This window comes from Hemitrygon akajei, chromosome 22, assembly GCF_048418815.1.
Source record: "Hemitrygon akajei chromosome 22, sHemAka1.3, whole genome shotgun sequence".
Taxonomy (NCBI): Eukaryota; Metazoa; Chordata; class Chondrichthyes; order Myliobatiformes; family Dasyatidae; genus Hemitrygon; species Hemitrygon akajei.
The window spans coordinates 53,396,332-53,414,106 of record NC_133145.1 but is presented as its reverse complement, the minus strand read 5'-3'; the positions used below and the strand labels follow the sequence as shown (position 1 = coordinate 53,414,106).

Below are 17,775 nucleotides of genomic sequence, written 5' to 3'. Positions count from 1 at the left end.
TAGCACAGGAAAGTTCACTGTTTTCTGATTGTTCAAACAGAGTTCCTGAAACTGATTTATAGTTATTCCTCAGCTAATAAAAAATAAATGTATATGTTTAAAAAAAAAACCTTTCAAAATATGATGTTTTTGTCATTCATTTTAAAGTTGATTTAACAAGTGACAGGAGAAAAACCTAGTTCTTTAATTCTGAAATAGCATCAAATATATTTGTGAAACAAGTGATCTACTTGGAAAGGGTTTTCAGAAAGGCAAAGCCAATTTTTGTGAAGCAGCCTGCTTGATAAAACATTGTGGTACAATCTCTCAATGAAATTCTGAGCTTGGCCTCAATTATGGCCACATGAAAAGGAATTTACATTCTCTTTTCCCTGGTCACTAAGGCACCCTGGCCATTCCCTCTTCACTATCTTCAGGAAGAAAATACAGGAGCTTGAAAGCCAAGACGTCCAAGACAACTTCCTCTCCAGAGTTAGCTGGCTTCACAAATTATGTGCCTTACAGTATGATCCACCATCAAATATGATTAAAGCTTTAATTATCACATGTAGATCAAAACATACATTGAAATGTGTCGTTTGTATCAAATCACCTCAACAAGCATTGTGCTGGGCAGCCTGCAAGTGTCACCATGCTTCCAGTGGCAACATAGCATAAGCAGAACTCAATAACCCTAACCCACACACCCTTTTGAACACGGGAAGAAACTGGAGCACCCAGAAGAAACCCACACGGTCAGAGAGAGAACATACAAACTCAACTCAGGCAGTGGCAGGAATCGAACCCTGATATTACAGTTAACGCCGTAACAGTGTTACACTTACCACTACATTATTGTGCTGCTCCTTTGTGACTTATAAGTATTTCAGGCCGAAACATCGACTGTATTCTTTTCCACAGATGCTGCCTGGCCTGCATCTAGTTCCTCCAGCATTTTGTGTGTGTTGCTATTATATAACAGGTTCTTTAACCCCATCAAGTACATGCCAACCGCAAGTACTAATTTACATTGATCTTACACTAATCTCTTTTCAGTCTTCCCACATTTCCATCAACTCCCCCCAATCTCCATTATTCACCTACACAAATTGTGGTATCTCACAGCGGCCAACTAATTACTTTCAATTGTGAAAGGAAACATTTCACTTAGTAAGTTGCCATTAAACTGCACTTAAGTAGTATTTAGACAAGCACTTAGGTATAAAAAGCGACAGGTCAAGTGCTGGAAGATGAGATTCATCGAAATGGGTACGCACTGGTCTGCACGGTATGGTGGGGCTGAACAGCCTGTTTGCTGTATGGATCCATGAAACTTATGTAGTTAGAATAAAAATGTGCAAGCTCCCCCTAGACAGCACTAGAGTTGAACCCAGGTCTCTGCCCCATTGAGGTGTGGAGGCTCAATCATATCCGAGATCAATATACTTCTGGATATTAGGGGAATCAGGAAATGCAGATACAACGTTAGACAATGTCATTTAGGTAGAAGATAAGCCATGATTGTGTTGGCCTGAAGGAGCAAATGACAAAGTCCTGTTCCCATTTTTTAGGTTTCTAAAGCTAGGTTATTTAACTCTATGTGAGAGTAAAACTTATTGGTACTACAAGTTTTTTTTTGTGAAAATCTCTAGTTTCCTTAAACCTCAGCTTCTTAAGTAACTTCAATTTCCTTCTACCACTGTATGTTCTGACGGGTATTCCTAAAATTCCCTACTTTTCTTCTCTGTACGGATCATTTCTTTGATCAAGCTTTTGTCAGCGGCTTCAAAATTTAATTAACTGTGGCTCAGCATCAAATTTTATTTGCTAATTACCCTGTTGAGCATCACTAGATATTTTACCATCTTAAAAGATACCAGTTAAATGCTAGTTGTTCTTATTATGAAATGTCCAGTCTTCAATTAACTAGCAACTATGAAACTTGGAGTTGGCTCTTACAGATTCAATCTTCAAAATAACACACACACACTCACTCACACACTCACTCACACACTCACTCTAAGAGTATCCCTGTAATACTGCAAAACATGTATTGGGTACGAGCTTCTGAGGACCAGCCTAAATAACAGAGTAAGCAGCTAATGGTGGATCACAAAAATATCTCACTAATTCACTATATTAAGAACAAAGACGCAGATTTATGCATCTTCTAACTAAACACCCCTTGCCAAACTGTAGTGCTAATGTCGATCAGATTCAGAAAGCACCACACTACCTTCCAGGTCACTACACCAATGGCTCATCAAACTTGTCTAATGTCTGTCTAATGAAGAAGGTTCATTTTATACTTACAGTGGCAGACATTATTGCAACATACAGCAGCAAAATCAAGTTACTCAGTGCTGGAGTTCCTTCCTTACAATCTATGTAATCTTACGCTATCAGAGACACACAAGATTTTCAACATGGCAAGATGTTTTTGCAGTAGATGATAAAATTTTCACTAAGTTATAGATTATAGGAACTGATTACTCTACCATTAAAAAGAAAGTTAACACTTACTCCCATACCTAATAAAGTGGCCACTGAGTGTATGTTCATGATCTTCTACTGCTGTAGCCCATCCACTTCAAGGTTCAATGTGTTGTGCATTCAGAGATATTCTTCTGCACACCACTGTTGTAATGTGTGGTTATTTGAATTGATGTCACTTTTCTATCAGCCTGAACCAGTCTGGCCATTCATCTCTGACCTCTCTCATTAACAAGGCACTTTCATCCAAACAACTGCTGCTCACTGGATTTATTTTTGTTTTTCACACCATTGTCTGTAAACTGTTGTGCATGAACATTCCAGGAGATCAACAGTTTCTGAGATACTCAAACCACCCTGTCTGACACCAACAGTCATTCCGTGGTCAAAGGCACAAAGATCACATTTCTTTCCCATTCTGCTGTTTGGTCTGAACAACTGAACCTCCGCACACTTTGATGCACTGAGTTGCTGCTGCATGATTGGCTGGTTTGATATTTACATTAACGAGGTGTACATAATAAAGTGGCCACTGAGTGTATAATGTGAGACAGAACTGCAATTTGTTCCTGCTATCGTATATGATTTAAACACAAGTTACCCCTCTCTTTTGAATTTCAGAAAGAACATTGCAAACTGTTAATCTTTACATGGCTTCCCACTTCCATTTTCTGTTAACTTGTGTACAATGTGATTTATGTGGAAAATATGGACTGGGTTTTGAAGAGGAGAAATTTTGATTCCATTTTCTTTCCTGAAAACATCATTGCTGTTCAATCAATGCTGGAGTACCTCAAGTTTAAACTATCATTTGTACAGATATCTGGAACTGTTCTGATTTAATTTGCTTTGAAATGGCAAACAGGTTGATTTATAATTCATAGTGAGCAGCACTGACTGAAGTTTCCAGCCCCAGGGCTCAGCTGTTCATTGACAGGCAGCCCACTTCCCCAAAGGAGACAGAAGAAATTGAGGTAGATATTCAATTCGGCTCATGACTCCTGTGGTATCAGGCCTGGGGCCTCAAAAATAATACCAATGAGTTGCTGAGAATCTCCAGACAGCTTGAGCAACTTTCAGTCTCGGGCCACTACACCTGACATTCTGAACGTCCCAGAACTCATACCTGAAGCTGACAGACTGTTTCTGGACTGCATCAGGAACATAAGGTACTGACAACTCTGGCAATGGACAATCATTAGGGATAAAAAAGCAGCAGTGATTTCCTGACCATATCCCTGAGGACAATAAATCAAATGTTGCATTCTAATAGCACCAATGTTCTGTCTTAGGGTTAAAAGGAAAACAAATTTGCTTATGGCCTACACAGTTGGCCCACATTCCAAAAAGTGCTGTCCCTTTTATTGGGAATACAACAAATTCCTTTCATGTATGAATGCAAATGTTAAAACAATCATCTACATAATATTGTCAAGAAAATGGCAGATGCCCCATTGATTGCCTAATCTGAATGCTTTCATTTCAGACTATCTGAACACCCAGACTACAAGAAATAAGTAGCTACAAATGTGATTCAAACACAATAAAATTACAGTGATAAGAAAGAATTCAGCATTTCATGAATATGATATTAAGATTCAAGATTGTTTAGTTTCATTTCCTGTACCCAAGTGTAAAGGAGAACACATAATTGTTGCTCTAGATCTGATGCAATACAAAAAAAAATAAGATAAACAGAACAATAAAAAAGAATAAGTATAAATAGATTGATTGTACATTCATAAAGTGACACTAGGTGTGGGGGTAAGGTGCCTCTGATAGGAAGTAATAAAGCTGTGGTGGGGGGTGGGTGAAGGTGTTGATCAGCCTTACTGCTTGAGGAAAGTATCTTTTTGAGTCTGGTGGTCCTAGCGTGGATGCTATGCAGCCTCCTCCCTGAAGGGAGTGTGACAAACAGTCCATGAGCAGGATGGGTGGGATTCTTCATGATGTTTCTGGCCCTTTTCCAGCACATGTTCTTGATGGCGGATAGGCAGCAGTTAGTGATGCATCGTAAGTTTTGACTACCCGACGTAGAGCCTTCCTGTCTGCCACAGTGCTATTTCCGTACCATGCAGTAATGCAGCATGTTAGGAAGCTCTCTACAGCGCACATGTAGAAGGAAATGAGTATACATGTACAAAACCCAGCTCTCTTCAACCTCCTCAGAAAGTAGAGGCATTCGGTGAACTTTCCCGAGTGTGCTGGATGTATTTTGGTATCATGAGAAGTTTTGCAATATGTGTACACCCAGGAGTTTGAAACGACTAACAATTTCCACTGCTGTGCTGCCAATGTAAAGAGGGGTCTGAGTGATGAGAGTTCCCTGAAGTTGAGAACCATCTCCTTTGTCTTGTCGAGACTGAGGCATTAACATTGTCAACACTACAGACGAATGTGAAGATTTCAGCTACTGCAGGTCAACTGGCATTAGTTGGAGCAAAAAAAAATTGCTGGAGGAGCTTGTCAAAGTCAAAAATCAAAGTAAATTTATTATCAGAGTGAATATATGTCATCATATACTACCCAGAGATTCATTTCCTTGCAGGCATTTACAGTTGAATTATCATAGAATCAATGAAAAACTACACACTAAGACTGAATAAACCAATGTGCAAAAGCAAACAAACTGCAAATAGAAAAGCGATAGACAGATAAAACTGAGAACTCCTTGAAAGAGAGTCCATGGGTTGTGGAATCAGTTCAGTGTGGGGGTGAGTGAAGTTATCCACACTGGTTTAGAAGCCTAGATGGGTTAGGCAGTATCTGTGCAAGGAAAGGGATGATTGAAGTTTTAGGTCCCGACCTGCATCTCAATCCAAAAGGTCAACCATCCCTTGGCATCCACAGATGCTGCCTCTAGCAGTTTGCTTCTTTTTTCGCTCCAGATTATACCATCTACAAAGTCTTGTGTCAGCTGTATCTGAGTATACACTGGCTGGAACTGAAATAATACAAGTTAAAGTCCTGTAGCAGACCAGCACCAAATTTAGTGCAGGCAGGAAACGAAAGGATAATTTAATCACAACTTCTCAGAACCCATTAAGTGGGCTTCAACAAGATATATTTGACTGCCCTCAATCCCTAACCGACTGTAATAACTTACAGCGCAATGACATTACATTACTTCAAAATCGGCTACTGAATGATTTAATCAGTTTTGTACTTTCTCAGACCACAAGATCAGAATCAATTTGAAAATCATAGAACAGACCAAAGAAGTTTTAAAATGGGGTAGAAATGGCTGAATTTCTTTTTCATTTCCATGCAGTTTCAAAGAATGTATGTACCATAATACACTAAGCTTGTAATCTGCAAATTTTATTTAGCAGTATGACTGGGACTCTTTCTCCTTGCACTAAAGCAACAATCATTACACAAGTGGTGATTACTGGGAGCTAAAACAACATGATGCATTTATATAGCACCTTTACAAGGCAAAAATATTCCAAGCACCTCCCAATAGCATAAACAAATACTGGTATCCAATCTACAAATTGTTCAATGGATTTGTGGAGCAGGGCAAAGTATGAGAGGCTGGGAAAGCACACCCAGTGACTGAACACAAAGGATTCTGCTGATGCTGGAAACCTAGAGTAACACACACAAAATGCTGGACTCAGCAGATCAGGTAGCATCTGTGGAAAGGAATAACAAGACAACATTTCAGGCCAAGACCCTTCATCAGGACTGAAAAGGGGGAAGAAGCCAGAATAAGAAGGTGCACCTTCTCTCTTCTCCTTGCATACCTATCACCTCTCTCTGGTGTCCCTCCTCCTTCCCTTTTTGCCATGGTTCACTCTCCTCTCCTATCAGATTCCTCCTTTTATCTACGTATTTATTTATTGAGATACAGTGCGGAGTATGCCCTCCCAGCCCTCCAAGCTGCACTGCCCAGCAGCCCCCAATTTAACCCTAGCCTAATCACAGGACAATTTACAATGACCAACTAACCTACTAACCAGTACGTTTTCATACTGTGGGAGGAAACTGGAACATTCAGAGGAAACATACAGTCATCGGGAGAACGTACAAACTCCTTACAGACAGCAGCAAGAATTAAACACAGATCACTGGTACTGTAAAGTGTTGTGCTACCACTATGCTACCTGCCACCCTTCTTCAGCCTTTTACCTTTTCTATCCAGCACTTCCCAACTTCTCACTTCACCCACTACCTCCCCCCCCCCCCCCACTCCACACACCTTACCCTTGGTATGGCTTCACCCATTACCTTCTAGTTTGGACTCCTTCCCCTCCCCCCACCTTCTTCCTCCTTTTTTTCGCAGTCCTGATGAAGGGTCTCTGTCTGAAATGTCAACTCTTTATTCCAAGTAATTGAAGCTGTGGCCAAAGGGCAGGCATCTGAGAGTGCACAATGATGAAGCAAAGAACTAATACTGAAGCAAAGAAATAAAGAATGCACAGCACTCAAATGTCCTTCAAATTAAATTAAGGGGTTGTGTCTCCTACAACTATGGAAGACAACGGTAATAATTTTTGAAAAAAAGTATTGACTTGATTGAAATTATGCTGGAGTTTAAACTTAGATGGCAGCACATAACACAATTCTAATTAAGCTAACCTATTTTACTTGTTTTTAAAACGGTGTGCAAACACTTTCGCCCACTCTACCTGACCCCAACATAATGATAAGATGTACCATTTTTAGCAGTAAGATTCAACATTTACATAATATATTAAGATAATTTTAAACAGGAATTGATTAGGCTATCCTTAAGCAGAAAGTTAATTCCCTATAATGTGAGGCATTGCTGCAATTTGTTCCCACTATTCTATATAATTTAAACAAAGAGTTTGTGCACTTTTGATTCGAGAGTTTTTAAAAAAATCCATATATTATGACTTGAAGAACAAAACTGCATTCTCTAACTTGAGAAAGATCATTGCAAACTGTTAAACCTTATATGGCTTCCCACTTCCATTTTCTGATAACTTGTGTATATTGAGATTACACACAAGGAGTGAATTTTGAAGAGGAGAATTTTTCTCTGCTGGAGTCACTGCAGTGTAAGCCATCATTTTATGTTTCTAAACAACCATGTCGGATTTAAAGCAGCATGCTGAACCAGAAATAAAATCATTAGTTCAGTGAAGAACTCACTAATAAAATGCGAACATTTATAGTTCATATTGAATCTATTTATTTTCATTAATTTGCTTAAATTTCAGAATTAGAAATTAGCAATGACTCAATCTGATTAGTAAATTTTTGGATGAGACATTAATCCATACCAGGTGAGTACTCGCTAGTGTCTTGTTCAGTATTGGTCCTTCAATCAACATCATCAAAACAAAATTGTGACCATTCTGACACTACAACTTGCAGAAGCTGGCTATAAAGAAGCCAGCTACAAAGCTGCTTGCATTGCAATAGGGTTTAAGAACTGTTACTGGCTGCAAGGCTCCTCAACTTCGTCATGAATTGTCCCAAGCCCAGCTGCAAAAGAAGGAGGATTGGGCCTGGGACAAACAACCCCACTCTGGGAAAAACCGAGTGCTACAGAAACGTAACAGAAGCTCAAAGATCCTTGTCTTGGGGAGAGGAGGGATACACTACACCTGGGGACAATTTGAAAGACTGGCCCAGGATAGGTGACACAGGTGAGCTGCTGTCAGTAGGGGTGAAGGGCTTAAGAAAAGAAGAAGCAGAATGTTCCATGGAGGTTATGCAAGAAGTGAAATAGGTTATAAAAGTATATTTTCAATACTTTGGAGCAACAGACCGACAGACAGACATACTTTATTGATCACGAGGGAAATTGGGTTTCGTTACAGCCGCACCAACCAAGAATAGTGAAGAAATATAGCAATATAAAACCATAAATAATTAATTAATAAGTTAATCATGCCAAGCGGAAATAAGTCCAGGACCAGCCTATTGGCTCAGGGTGTCTGCACTCCAAGGGAGGAGTTGTAAAGTTTGATGGCCACAGGTAGGAATGACTTTCTATGACGCTCAGTGTTACATCTCGGTGGAATGAGTCACTGGCTGAATGTACTCCTGTGCCTAACCAGTACATTATGGAGTGGATGGAGCAATAAACATTCTATCACAGACCCTTTCTTAAAAGTATTGGTCCACAGCATGAAAAAGGTTGGAAACCCCTGTTCTACAGCCACAAAGACACTTCACAGATCAATAATGATTTGTCATTTAGTTTCATCAAGGAAAAATCATATCATCTGATGCTGCCAATTATGTTGACAAAATGTATTCTAGTTAAGACGGCAATTTAGCTCCAAAGTCATTACTTTATACGTAAATGCTTGAACAGCTACTTCCGAATTATCCAGCATTGTTCAGTAAAGTCTGGTATAACACCATCTGCAGGTCAATTAATATAGCTAGCACAAAAAAAAAGTTACAATCATGTTCATTTTCAGTTTAGAACGAGGTAACATGAAAAGCGTCACAGGACATATACTCCATTATTAAAAATGTTTGTAAAGTATATTCAGAAATTTAGTAATAAATTATAAGTTAACTTTACAAACACTCAATGCTTCTTTGCTTCCTTCATGATTATAAACTCGTACCTATACTGGCAGAGAATAAACAGATTACACTGTTGAAAGGAAATGGATTTCCTGTCAGATATTCAAACTTACCAACACCACCTTCAGCGTTGAGAACCATTGTTCCCGGCACCCGTTCTAGATCAAAATAACAAAATAAAAACTATTTCAATGAAACAGTTGAAGCTGAAACTTAAACTGCTGAGCAGAGATCCAAGAATTCTTAACACAGCTCAAGTTGCTGAAAAGCAGGCGGGGCTTATCGGTACCTAGTACTCATAAGCCAATCACTACACTTTGTGTAATTTAACAATTGACTGTGCAACAGCCACAGAACACCAATTGGCTGCCTGCTCTGTCACTGTATAAGGAGGTGCTGAGCTTCATTTGCAGCAACTACCCTTGAGACAGGCACACCCTGATTATGCAGCTGAGCTGGCGCCCTTCCTGTCTGTCGAAGTAATAAATGACTCAGTGACTTTGGCATTTTCAGGCCTGCACATGTGTTTGCACAAAGACAACTTCAGAGCTGTTCCAAAAATAATAGGCTTGGCAACAGATACAAGCATCAGCAAATCCCAATTGTAGCATGTCACTGATATATTTGAGGTTATCTGCGTTTAAATGAAGCTCAAGGCTCAAAATCAAAGGGCAAAATAGGTTTATTATCAAGGTACATACATGTCACCACATACAACCCTGAGAATTGTTTTCTTGACGGCATACTCAGTAAAACTAAGAACCATAATAGATTCAACGAAAGACCGCACCCAACAGGATGGCAAAACCAAGCAATGTGCAAGAGATAACAATCTATGCAAAAAGTAAATAAACAAACAAATAAATAAGCATTAAATATCAAGAGCACAAGATGATCAGTCCTTGAGAAAGTGGCGGAACAGTTCAGTGATGGGACAAGTTATTCCCTCTGATTCAAGAGCATGATGGTTGAGGGGTAACAACTGTTCTTGAACCTGAAGCTCTGTACCTTCTTCTTGATGACAGCAGTGACAAGGGAGCATGACCTGGGTGGTGGGGTCCCTGATAATCGATGCTGCTTTCCTGCAACAATGTTCTGTGTACATGTGCTAAATGGTGGGGAGGACTTTACCTGGGACAGACTGGGCCATCTCTACTACTTTTTGTAGGCTTTTCTGTTCAATGACATTGCCTACTCTTCTGAAACATTGGTTTGCTTTAGAAAACAAAATGGATACATTTGGTGTGTACTTGTCCAGGTTCTCTTTGACCCCCAGGGCTGCATCTTCCGCTCTATTCCAGATTGATTTATTTAATCTCTGTACATTATTACTTGCACCTCTCCTCCTTCTCCACTGTTGAGATCTATATCCATACTTTCATCTCAGTGGTGCTCAGCAGCTCCATCGCTTTCGACAGCCTCTCCACCTCAATCTACTGTGTTGTTTTAGCTATTTCCTCTTCCAACCCATATAATGATCAACCCTTTATTGATCTAACTCACAGACTCCCTGAGCCTCTGCAAATCAAGCAAGATTCTTCAACCTCATTTCCAAACCTCAATGCAGCCATGCACATATTATGCATAATATATTCTTCAGTCTTATAATGAATACACGCTCCTATACTAGACTGCCTACCTGTGGTTCCATCATCAGATTAAACTGTACCCTTGTCCATGATAACAGACTGCTACCTTTATAATTGTAGTACCTAGCTATAGGATTACTGATATAAACCGAAGGTAGTACTTCAGCAACCTACATTTTATGACAACAGAACAACATATTGTGAGAATAATCATTTCTAATAGATCTAAAATTATGACATAATATTTAGAAAATAATCATTTACAGAGCATGAGAATTTCCTTCTTTTGTTTTCAATTTTCACAATATACAAAGTATTTCGAGGCCAAAGAGCATATTAAATAGAGACCTTACTATTATTAGTAGAAATGATAAAAGAATAAACAATGACTTCTATTACAAAACACAATGCTGGAGGAACTCAGCAGGTCAGGCAGCAACATGGAAATGAAGTCAAAGTTTCGGGCTGAAACTGTTCTTCAGGGCACTTTTCTACTTCACTTCAAGAATGATTTCTGTTCCATTTTGCACATCCTGAGGACATGCCGAACTGATTAATCTGAACTGTAATATAAACTGAAAATGCTGGAAATACCCAGAGAGCCATACAGTACCAAAGAAGAAAACAGAGTTAATGCTTCAAGCTGATGAACTTCCATCACGTTTTCATACCCTTCTGATAAAATATTATTGAACTAAGATGGTTCAACTCCTCTCTCCAACGCTGCTGCTTGACCTGCTCAATATTTCCTGCGCATCTTTAATTTCAGATTTCCAGTAAGAGCACTCATTTTAAATTTTGATTATTGTTTAAAACCGTATTTCACTATAATGCTTGAAACACCACATTCGATTTGCGTATAGATACTGGAGGCGTAGGAGAGATAAGTGACCACATGGAGTGCTTGTGACTATTATTAGTTAAGGGATAATTCTAATACCAGAGAGCAGGCATTTAAGGGAGAGAGGGTAAAATCAAAAAACAACTTTTTAAACATAGAGAATGGTGGGTTCCTGGAATGAACTGCCAGGTGTGGTGGCAGAGGTAGATACATTAGGGATTTTAAGAGATGTTTAGGTAGGTACTTGAATGTTAGGGAAATGGAAGGATATGAGCATTATGTAGGCATTAGTTTAGTCCACTATTTGATCACTTATTTAATTGGTTCAGCACAACACTGTGGGCCGAAGGGCCTGTTCCTCTGTTGTATGTTCCATGTTCTTCTATACTCTAATTGCTGCAGAGAGATTCTTCTTCAAAGACTGTACCATACCTAAGATGGCAGATATATAGAAGGGGGCTTCACTGAAAATATTTACTCAGGACTGAGCAACGTCAGAATTCATATTATGTTCAAATTTCAAAGTTTCTACCAAGTGAATCAAGATGGACTCATGTCTGTGGCATCAGTGATGATAAGTTTAGTATTGGAAACAGGCTTTCTCGAGCAACTCTAGATTGTTGCAGTCTCTTGTAGGTCCGCAGGTTTCCTCTAGTTTACATGGAATCATAATTTCCCCAAAGACCAACTGGTTTATAAGATTTGCAAAAACCCATAACTATATTTTATTTCAATGTATTTTTAAGCTAAGAAATTTCCAGGGTACAGACACACGATCAGTATATAAGAAAAAGCTTGATCGTTCTACATTACTACCTTCCATCATTCACATCTTTCCATTACTGTCCTCCCTTTCCTTTCCCAGAAACCTGAATATTAAGCAAGCGTTTAGGGAATGGTATTCAATGACCAAATCCAACCTATTTACAGTAAGGCTTGAGAATCCACTATCTCATTATTCAGAAATTGGATTTAAATTCAAGTTTGTTGATTTGTCATTCAACCATACAAAAGTACCCACGAAGACAGCCAAATGAAACAGCGTTACTCTGGAGCCAAGGTGCAAAACACAGTACCAACAGTCATGCACAAGGCACGAGTAACAAAGCAATAATATAGTCGCACACTAAAAATATAGTTCAAGTCCCTGAGTCCATGAATGTTGCAGCAGTCTCCAGTCAAGCATACTACGGCTTGTCTTTTGCTGAGTGAACACTGGGGGGAGAGCAGTACCGACTCCAGCACAGATGCCACGCCACACTGCCTCCGGCACTCCTGCTGCCAACTCCAAAGCCTCTCCCTGGACAATGGCAAACAGGCAACACCATGGCTCGAGGCCTAGTCCTTGCGGCAACTGAGGCCACACAGCTCCCCCGCCGTCCACCCCTGACATTAGCCAAAAGACCAATGAACTGGACTTGCAGTATTCCAGAGCTTTAATCTCCAACAGGGTCTTGCAATCACAAGAAAAGCAACTATCATGATCACTTGCTGTTAGACTACACACCTCCCTTCGTGCACCAACGCCTCTCTGTTCACAAGCAGCATCACAGTCCGCATCAAGTCCAGCTCCTTCAGTTTCTCTGCCAATGAGCAACTCCACTGATAGGCTAGGCCTGCAGTACTTTAAGTTCTTAATGTCCAGCAGGGTCTTTCAGTTGTAAAAAAATACATTAAAAAAAGACAATAATACCTTTGGTTGGTCACACAGAAATCACTGCACCACCATTTTACCAGAATAGAGGTCGGTAAATAGAGAAGCTGCTCCCATTAGCAGATAATATGAAGGCTGGGGACACATGTTCAAACTGGTATGAAAAATTCAGTGAAGGGATAGGCAAGAAATCATCTTTAAATTACGCACGGAATAATCCCGATTTAAAATTCAGATGGCATAGCTAGTAGACTTGCTGCTTCACAGCTCCAGCAATCCAGGTTTGATCCTGACCCCTGCTGATGTGGGTTTCCACTGGGTGCACCAGCTTCCTCCCACATCCCAAAGTACACTCAGTAGGTTAACTGGCTGCTGTGAACTGCATCTAGCATGTACAGTGCCTGTAAAAAATATTCACTACCTTGGAAGTTTTCATGTTCTATTGTTTTACAACATTGAATCAAAGTGGATTTAATTTGATTTTTTTGACACTGATCAACAGTAAAAGACTCTTTCATGTCAAAGTGAATTAATTAATTAATTGATTGCGTATGTATTCACCTCCTTTAATATGACACACCAAATCATCACTGGTGCAGCCAATTGGACTTGGAAGTCAGATAATTAGTTAAATGAAGATCACGTGTGTACAGTCAAGGTGTTTCAAATGATTGCAGTAAAAATACACCTGTACCTGGAAGGTCCAACTGCTGGTGAGGCAGTATCCGGGCAAAAGGTTATTGAAAAACACAAGTCAGGAGATGGAAACGAGTAAATTTCCAAGTTACTGAATATCCCTTGGAGAATATTTAAGGCAATCATCAAGAAATGGAAAGAATATGCCACAGCTGTGAATCTGCTTAGTGCAGGCCATCCTCAAATACTGAGTGATCGTGCAAGAAGGGGACTAGTGAAGGAGGTCACCCAGAGACCTATCACAACTCTGGAAGAGTTGCAAGCTTCAGTGGCTGAGATGGGAGAGACTGCACATACAACAACTGTTACCCAGGTACTTCACCACTCATAGTTTTATGGGACAGTAGCAAAGAAAAAACCACTACTGAAAGAAATTCACATAAAATCTTGGCTAGAGTTTGCCGGAAGGCATGTGAGAGACTCTGAAGTCAGCTGGAAGGAGGTTCTATGGTTTGTTGAAACCAAAATTGAGCTTTTTAGCCATCACATCAAAACCAAATGTTTAGTGTAAGTCAAACATTGCACATCATCAAAAACACACCATCCCTACCATGAAGCATGGTGGTGGTTACATCATGTTGTGGGGATGCTCCCCTGCAGCAGGCTCTGGAAGGTTTGTGAAGGTAGAGGGCAAAATGAATGCAGCAAAATACAGGGAAATCCTGGAGGAAAACCTGCAAGAGTCAGCAAGAGGACTGAGACTTGGAAGAAGATTTGTTTTCCAGCAAGACAATAAGCCCAAGCATAAAGCCAAAGCTACACAAGATTGGCTTAAAAACAACAAAGTTAATGTCCTGGAGTGACTACGTCAGAATCCAGACCTCAATCCAATTGAGAATTTGCGGCTGGACTCGAAACGGACTGTTCACTCGTGATCCCATGCAATCTGACATAGCTTGAGCAGTTTTGTAAAGGAGAATGAGGAAACATTGTAGTGTCCAGTTGTGCAAAGCTGATAGAGACCTATCCACCCAGTGTAGTTTATTAGAACCGGAATTTTGTGAAACAATGGCTCAAGGCTGAAGCAAAAGGAAGATTATTGTGTGGCTCTCCATTCAGTGGTCAATACCTAATGGGCTACCCTTTCACCCAATCAAATTTTTAGTAGGATCTTTAAGCTTTTGAAGTGATTTTGTAGCTATCCTTTCAAGCTTGTGTATTTTTTTTATAACGATCAGTTTAGCTTTATTTATCAAATGTACATCACAACATGCTTTTTTTTTGCTAAATCAAATCAGCAAGGATTATACTGAGCAGTCTCAAATGTTGCACGTATCTGGCACTGACTTCGCTTGCCCACAACTCATTAACCCTAAACCATACATCTTTGGAATGTGGGAGGAAATTGGAGTACACAGAGGAAGACATTGCAGTCATTTGCTGATGATCTCAAGGGATCATATCACTGCCTGAATGCAAGGACCATTTGTATTTTTAGAGAAGATTCTGCTAGGAACGCTTTTTCCACAGGGAAACCAATGCTAATAACAAACAGCAAGAAATGTCCTTTTTATAGCTCATTATAGCACTCCAGATTGCCTCTTCTACAGTAGTCCCAAAGACCCAATGTGGAATTCAGGTAAATGGCTTTGTGTAATAGGCAAGGAATAATTTAGCACTGGTCCCACTCCAACAAAAGTGACAATGTTTTCAAATCCAAATGCTGAGAAAGCTGAGCCTTTACAAACTTTGTGATTTCTGGATGCACCCTAACAGTATCGAAAGCTCAATGTTGTGAAGCACAATTTTACATAAAATTCCTACTGTGGTACAATTTTCAGAAATAAATTTGCAGTTTCAATAAATGGTAATGCTGATTCATTTCAGAATGACCATTTGCAATTTTATGAAAAGGCTTTTCAAACTCCTCTGGCATGGTTTAGAAATACAGTGACTGTCATTTGGTGATAAATGAAACAGCCACTTTGTTCACAGAAACTTTCAAGGATGATCAGACAATGATCTTGCACATTACTGTTTACCTACATTGCACATTCTCTGTAGCTGTTACACTTTATTCTGCATTTTCTTATTGTTTTAACTTGCTCTAACTTAATGTACTGTGTAATAGTTTGATTTGTATGAAGAATGTACAAGACAAGCTTTGCTCTGTCTCTCAGTACACGTGACAATATGAATCCATAATATCTTGGTGTGGCAACTGCTTTGCACGCAACCACATGAAGCTGCAGAGAGCTGTGGGTGCAGCTCTGCACGTCACAGGATCAGTCTCCCCTCCGTGGACTTGGTCTCTACTTGCTGCCTCAGTAAAACAGTCATCATGATGAAAGACCCTACCCACCCTGGACATTCCCTCTTTTCCGCTCTCCCCGTCAGACAGAAGATACAAAAATGTGAAAGTACCAGGTTCAATGACAGCTTCTAATCCAAAGTTATCAGGCTCTTGAACAGACCTTGTACGATAGATGGACTCACAATCTACATCATTGTGATCTTGCACTGCAATCTTTGGGTAGCTTTTACACTTAATATTGCATTATTATTGTTTTACCTTATTCTAGTTCAATACACTGTGTAATGAATTGATCTGCATGAACAGTATGCAAGGCTAGCTTTTCACTGTTTCTTGGTATATGTGACAATTATAAAACAATACCATGAATAAATCAACTCCAATCTTGGTGCTATTGGTTGTGATAATAGAACCACTTCTGCTTTTCTTCACCTTTTCATAGCATTATCAACATTAATTTGGGTATGCACTCACTGGCCACTTTATTGGGTACCTCCTGTTCCTAACGAAGTGGACTTCTGCTGTCATTGCCCATCCATTTCACGGTTTGACATTGTGCTGTCAGAGATGCTCTTCTGCATACCACTGTTGTAACGAGTAGTTACTTGCATTAATATCACCTTCCTGTCAGTTTGAACCAGTATGGCCATTCACTTCTGACCTCTCATTAATAAAGAGCTTTTGACAACAGAACTGCAGCTCACTGGATGTTTTTTTTCTTTTATCGCACCATTCTCTGTAAATTCCACAGACTTGTGCATGAAAATCCCAGGAGAGTAGCAGTTTCTGAGATACTCAAGCTACCCCGCCTGGCTTCAACAACCATTCTATGGTCAAAGTCACTTAGATCATATTTCTTCCCCATTCTGGTGTTTGGTCTTAACAAGTGAAACTCTTGATGATGTCTGCATGTATTTTTGTATTGAGTAGCTGACTTGTGATTGGCTGATTAGATATTTGCAATAATATGGTGTACAGGTGTACACTTAATAAAGAGAATACTGAGTATAATTGGTGCAACACACACAAAATGCTGGTGGAACACAGCAGGCCAGGCAGCATCTACAAGAAGAAGTACAGTCGACATTTCAGGCCAAGACCCTTCGTCAGGACTAACTGAAAGAAGAGATTGTAAGAGATTTTAAAGTGGAAGGGGGAGGGGGAGTTCCAAAATGATAGAAGACAGGAGGGGGAGGGATGTAGCTAAGAGCTGGAAAGGTGACTGGCAAAAGGGATACACAGCTGGAGAGGGAGAGGATCATGGGATGAGAAAGAAAGAGGGAGGGGAGCACCAGAGGAAGATGGAGAACAGGCAAGGAGTTATTGTGAGAGGGACAAAGAGAGAAAAGAGAAAGAAAAAATAAATAAATAAATAAATAAGGAATGGGGTAAGAAGGGGAGGGGGGCATTAACAGAAGTTAGAGAAATCAATGTTCATGCCATCAGGTTGGAGGCTACTTAGACAGAATATAAGGTATTGTTCCACCAACCCGAGTGTGGTTTCCTCTTGACAGTAGAGGAGCCCATGGATAGACATATCAGAATGGGAATGGGACGTGGAATTAAAATGTGTGGCCATTGGGACATCCTGCTTTCTCTGGCGGACAGAGCATAGATGTTCAGCGCAATGATATAATTGGTATTTTAGTTCTATGTTGTCTTCTCAACAATCCAGCACACCCTCACCACTACACCAGATCAGAAGCAAAATCCAGGGACAAAATTAAGATCCTTTCCTTTGACTCAGGCA

At 39.9% G+C, this 17,775-nt stretch overlaps 1 protein-coding gene across 1 annotated transcript in view; it reads right to left on the bottom strand.

The window, feature by feature from the left end:
- The window catches only part of cyth1b (cytohesin 1b), a 174,937-nt gene that overhangs the window by 115,617 nt on the left and 41,545 nt on the right, over positions 1–17,775 (bottom strand). The window contains exon 2 of the mRNA XM_073026540.1: positions 9,105–9,149. Coding sequence (XP_072882641.1) covers positions 9,105–9,149 — 45 coding nt within the window. The remainder of the gene's footprint in view (positions 1–9,104; positions 9,150–17,775) is intronic.